Consider the following 6,572-nt stretch of genomic DNA (forward strand, 5'->3'; position numbering starts at 1 on the left):
TTAGCTAGATTCTCTGTTCTGTTCAGGCTGTTGAACAGGGATGACGTGGTTGTACTCATACCATTTATATAGTGGATTTTTGAGTGGACTACGGTCCCGTGGTTTTTCCTTCTCACATCGAGGAGGTTTTCCACGTAAAAATTGTGTGTCTCATTTAGTTATCGCAACTTTGATATCTTGCCATCGTCGAAGTATTTTCCTTACAGGTTCGCACAAGGTCAGGGGAACACGACCATTGGTATTTCCGCTGTGCCGTGTGACTTTCCCCAACATGATGCCACCTGAAAAACCAACAATTCCAAGACCCCACGACCACCATACCAAAACGACGAATAAAAATACACCACCCCGACACAAATCTCGCTCACACTGTCTTAATCCCGCATTCTGATGACAATTAACGAGAATATTCTCAACCAATAGTAAAAGAAAGCCAAAAGTTTCGAACTCAAATGACCACTCCAATCGTATAAGCCCAAGGACCATTTTCTTGAAAAGTGTTAATTTTCTTCTCTCATAGAACCAAATCCAATATGCACTGCAACTTAGAAAATAAAAGCTTAGGGCTTCCGTTTGTTTCTTGTGCCCAAAATATAACCCAGTGGAATACATCAGAATTGTTTCCATTAAAATAACCCAATATTTGCCTTTGCTCTGTGATATGTTGACCCCAACAGTACTAAGACTACAAAACCATAGCCGTTGCACCTTTAAAAGTCTCCGTGAAGACATGTTCGTTTCTTAGCCGCAAGACGCAGCGACAACGACCAAAAATTAAACGGGAATCACGCCAACACACAACACCCATGACCGCAGCGGCGATTAACAACACGCAACACCGATGACGCAGCGGCAGTAGAAGGGACGCTGAAAATTTTAGCTGCACCGGCGTCAAGTTTTTTGTGTCTCCGGAAATCGTTGGCGGTTACTTTAGCTTCAGATTCTATTATTTTGATCATCATCACCGTGCTTTTTCTTGCCGCAGCGGGAGCGTCTTGCGGTTAACAAACGAACACGGCTAAATCATCATTTCTTACCATCCATAACAATGTTAACCGATTCCAACTCCAGCTTTGAATAACCTGGTGAGGCAATAAACTAGATTCTTTTATAAACCAGTACCTCTTGTAATAGTAGTTCCACACATTCCTCACTGGCCCTTCAACCCCTCCGCATCTTAGATGATCCAAGCTAGCCTGAATCAGTTTTCCCCCATGAAACCAAAACAACATCACATACCATAAACGTTGCTTCTCCATATGTCTTGCTGTTTGTTGTGTTTGGTTTAATGAGACCAAACACCATATCTGTTCCAAGATGATCACCATGATCATTCCACGGCAAGTTCCTAATTGTGAAAATGCCGAAAAGAGTAGAACCCATGTCCTAGCTTCATACCAACCAATAACCAAAACAACCAATCTTATTCCATATCCAGATCTTATAGATCGATCTTACATTAAGCAGGAAGCAAATCCAAGACAAAAGATAACCATAGACATAATTAAAAGAAATGCTCAAAGGGCTTATTAATGCAAAGAAATTAAAAAAAAAAACCAGAAAGCACCAACTGCTCGCACAAACTCTCTTCAGTGTCTTGTAACTCCATAAACATCTAAGGTTTAGACGACCTAGGTTTTGGGTTTAAGGGACCCTTCTCCTCCTGCTGCTTAAAACCTTCACGGGTAGCAGCCTTAGTCATTCACTTCCGTGTGGCCATAAGGTTTTGGACCATTCTTGCTTTGGTAGATCCTCCTGCAACGGAGATCGACTTAAACAAACCTTTACGCGCCCCCTTCTTCTTTCCCATTTCGCCAATAGCTTGATCCTTTCCTTCAGTGTCCTCATCTGGTATGACAGCCTCTTTAAGATCACCCAAAGCTTCCTGAAGCTGATCGTTATTCTCTTCTAACTCCCCATCAGTGAGGTTCTGAAGATCATCATCTGCACTAATTATTCCCTCATTTCCAATCAAGTGAACCTGACCCTCATCTAAATCCATAACCTCATCCTCCCCAATATTGTTCTCATCTTCTAGGAACTCATTAACCACATCTAAGCCATTCTCCTCGTTAACAGGAACCGAATTTGATTGGGATCCGATGCGCTTACCATGAGAATCCTTTGATTGAGATCTGTACAGTCGTAGATCTCTCCACCATATCCAAGAGATATCCCTTATCAATACCCAATTTCCATCAAAACCTAGCTTTCCTCTTAGCCTGAGATCTTCTCTGAGATCTCCTTTTAAATCCTGCGTACCGCTTCCGTATCCCTTTCAAAACTTCGAGATCGTAATAATCGATCCATTGTGGATCTCCCGTGCCCGATCGATTACCCGGTTTCCAAAATCGAAAAGCCATTATACCCTAGAAACAAATCGCCATCGCCGTCGCCATCCGTTTCCTTGTATTAATATTTTTAGTTTATTGTAAACTATTAGATCCCAAATATCCTTTTCGTAGCATATTTTAAAAAATGATTAAAAGAAATACAAACAAAAATTTGAATCCATTTTTATATTTTACTGTTTTAATATGGGTTTTTTAATTTTTTGTCAATAAAAATCAAGTATTTAAATGAGCTTCGGTTTATAAATTCGTGAAACCCACCCACAAGTAATTCAGCTTCTTCGACGATTTTACCAAAAAAAAAAGAAACGGAAAGTAATAATTAAAAATTATATTCAGATTTTTGGCATGGCTAAAGTGCTAATACAATATAAATAGCATATATGTGATAAATCGATTTTAGTATAGATCTTTAAAGTATACGTAAAAAATAATTGAAATATGATTGGGTTTCTAATAAAGTCGAAATGGGCTTGAAAATCCCAGTTTTTTTTACTCTCGAAATGGACTCGTAAATTCGTTTTTAAATACTTGTTTCTGGCCGGTGCAATTAATATGGCCGAAAAATGTTTAAAATTTTCAAAAAAGTAATAACAATTTTGTAATTAATTGTAAAAGTCAGAGGCATGATCCTAAGAAAGATTTTGTTCTAATAGTATATATGAAAAATTGATGTAGGATATAGCGACATGTTAACAATTGAAACGACAAAAAAAATTCAATCATTAATCTCTGAGAAAGTTATTAAAGGTTTAGAATATATTATAATTAAACAATGTCGGTAATTCTATTTTAATTTGATCCTTATGATAATAAAACGAATGTTTGGGACTAGCCACACCTTCCATCCGATTAAACAATAACAGGATAATGTTCAATAGAATTTTAAAATTTATACCTGACAATGTACATACCGAAATACACAATCAATAGAATCAGGAATCTGATCCTCCAATGTTATCTTCTTCTTCTATTGATTTAGTCCATTACTCTATAAATTGACTTTCCAGATCAAGAGCGATAACAAGCCGGCTAATATTCCTTTATAAACCAACCAAAACACAAAACATTTATTTCATCGAACACCATCTACTATAAACTAACCCCCATACTAATGGCTACTACCAAACTAGTCATGAAGCTCGTCTACATCCTCCTCGTCATCTTCACCTTTACCGTATCTCCGGCCATCTCAACGGCCCCGGAAAGTTGCGACAGCCGCTCGGAGAATCCATGCATCGACAAAGCTAAGGCTTTACCACTCAAAATCATAGCCATTGTAGCCATCCTTACGACAAGCTTGATAGGCGTAATGGCTCCTCTTTTCAGCCGTTACATTTCGTTCATCCGTCCTGACGGCAACGGTTTCATGATCATTAAGTGTTTTTCTTCCGGAATCATCCTCGGAACCGGTTTCATGCATGTCTTGCCTGGCTCTTTCGAGATGTTGGCATCGAAATGTCTTAGTGATGATCCGTGGCATAAGTTTCCTTTCGCGGGATTTGTCGCTATGTTGTCCGGTCTAGTAACTCTAGCTATTGACTCCATTACCACGAGCCTTTACACCGTCAAAAACGCAGTCGGACCAGTGCCTGATGAGTATGGCATTGATCAGGAAAAGGCGATTCACATTGTAGGTAACAATCACAATCACGGTCATGGTGTTGTGCTAGCAACTACTAAAGATGATGGACCTTCAGATCCACAGCTTTTACGGTACCGTATCATTGCCATGGTTAGTGGATTTATTAAAATAATTTGAGACGAGCATAAATTCGACGTAGCATTTTTATTCAAAATCATATATTGAGACATATAACACCAAATTATATCGTGAATAGGTATTGGAACTTGGGATTTTATTTCACTCCGTGGTCATTGGACTATCTCTAGGAGCAACTAACAATGCATGTACCATTAAAGGACTCATAATAGCTCTATGCTTCCATCACTTGTTCGAAGGCATGGGTCTCGGTGGATGTATCCTCCAGGTACAGATTTTTTTTTTTTGGTCAACATCTTCCAGGTACAGATATACATACATATATGTCTCTTCTATCAAATTAATTATCAGTTTGAAGTTTATGTTCATATGTCAATAATTTACGTGAAACAGGCAGATTTTGCAAATGTGAAGAAGTTCTTGATGTCATTCTTTTTCGCTGGAACAACACCTTGTGCTATCTTTCTTGGAATCGCATTGTCGAGTATTTATAGAGATAACAGTCCAACCGCATTGATTACAATCGGGCTGTTAAATGCTTGCTCAGCCGGAATGCTCATCTACATGGCACTCGTCGACCTTCTAGCTACTGAGTTCATGGGATCAATGCTCCAAGGTAGCATCAAACTTCAGATCAAGTGCTTCGCGGCGGCATTGCTCGGCTGCACCGTAATGTCGGTCATCGCCAAATGGGCTTAATACACTCAACATAAGTAATATATTATTTGATTTATCATATTAAAGGGGGAAATGATTCGTCTTTTGTACATTTGAACGTTTGTTTTATAATTTGATTCATACAATTTTAATTTGTAAAATTGAGATATTGACATGGCAATAAAGCATTGTAAACGTTTGAAAGAATATATATATTTATGACACTAAACTTCTTTTTTTTTAAATGTAAATTTATTCCTAAGAATGCAATGTTTATTTACTTCTTAGTAAAGAGAAAAAATACACGGATATATACAATTAATTTAAAACTACACTGTCTTAAAATCAAACTAATATTTCATGAAATATCAATATGAACTCACTAATAAAAGTACATAAAATTGTAGGCTTTATATTGCTTAAAATGAATTGTTACCATGTGATGTTAGAATGGATATACTTATTTCAATTTGCTTACATCGGACATACCTAGGTACATATTCGAGATCATCCATTGTATCATATGAAAACTTCGATTAGTATAACGGCATTACTTAGAATACAATAATGGAGTTGAGTCAATTTACACAATTCGTATTTCATATCATTCCATTTTCCACAGAAAACGGTATACAAACAATATACTATAGGTTATATAAATCTTGAATCTCTAGAGAAGACCGATCCTGAGATTTTGGCCTTGTTCCAGAGACAAACGAACGATTTCTTTCGAAAGTTTCATTATTTTGGACTGAACTGTGGATTTCAGACATATTAGCTCGTCTTCTTAGAACGGCGGATAAAGATCTTCACTAATTCATTCTTCTATAAGATGTGATACCAAAGGGACATAACCCTTTCACAAACATTTCCAACCTGAGAATATTTCTCTAATTTTTGGATTGAGATCTATTCGTCAGTAGTCCATGGATGCAAACACGTAGAATTATACTACGTCGAAAAGATATTCTGTAAAATCTGATTATGACTTTCTTTAGAGGACAAACCTTCAACGAAAGCAGGTGCAAGTTCTGAAACCAAGTTTTACTAAAAAAAAAAAGTTCTGAAACCAAGTATCACAAGTTTATAGAGTTGTGTGGAAATTCCAAATTTCAAATAAATATTAGGCATTTCATGTGACAGATCCTGTCAAATTGTGTTGCAACAATGAAGCGACTTAAATATAGGCATTTGGATGCTGAATTGCTGATAGAGGTTGTTCTATATGTGGTGATCCAAAAAAAATCTATAAATCATTTTTATTTGAATATCCTTCAGTTTTTAAAGTTTGAGATTTATCAGATTATTCGTCCTTTCCAGATTCTTTGTGGGTTCCTTTCTGAATACATCTTTATAACTCTATATTCTTTGTGGATACGAGACATTTTTTTTCTTCCATATGTCATACCAGATTGGATGGTGGTGTTTCCATGAGTATTGTTACCATAGACCAAAACTTGATTTAATAGAGTGGTTTGTTGATAAAAAAGTTGTTTTTTTAACACTGAAATTATCATTCTGAAGTTGGGGTGAAAACCCCAGTGAGGACAAGGCCTCAAACGTTTACAGAACAATAAAAAAGAGGACGAGAGCCCCTAACAAAATAGAAGCAACAAAACATAGCAACATAAAACAGAAAAGTAACCACCATACAGGGGGACAGCAAAGGAGGCAAGTTATGGTGGTGACGTATTATCGATTTCTGAATATTCATGAAGGGTATTATAGTGATGTCATATAGTTTTAGCCGTTACCTTTTATGAAACCATACACTTATATGCCTTGTTAATCTATGTGGTTTATGATTTTAACAAGTTAGGTATTTTGGGGGGGGGGGGGGA

The 6,572-nt window shown here is 37.0% G+C and overlaps 1 protein-coding gene across 1 annotated transcript; it reads left to right on the forward strand.

The window, feature by feature from the left end:
• The first annotated feature begins 3,401 nt into the window (after positions 1–3,401).
• LOC106297657 (fe(2+) transport protein 2) lies at positions 3,402–4,818 on the forward strand. Its single transcript, XM_013733861.1, has 3 exons — positions 3,402–4,086; positions 4,193–4,342; positions 4,468–4,818. Exons 1-3 carry the CDS (start codon positions 3,466–3,468, stop codon positions 4,771–4,773), a joined length of 1,077 nt encoding a protein of 358 aa, XP_013589315.1. The 5' UTR covers positions 3,402–3,465; the 3' UTR covers positions 4,774–4,818.
• The last annotated feature ends 1,754 nt before the right edge of the window (positions 4,819–6,572 follow it).

The sequence above is a fragment of the Brassica oleracea genome, chromosome C1 (assembly GCF_000695525.1).
Source record: "Brassica oleracea var. oleracea cultivar TO1000 chromosome C1, BOL, whole genome shotgun sequence".
NCBI classification, from domain to species: domain Eukaryota; kingdom Viridiplantae; phylum Streptophyta; class Magnoliopsida; order Brassicales; family Brassicaceae; genus Brassica; species Brassica oleracea.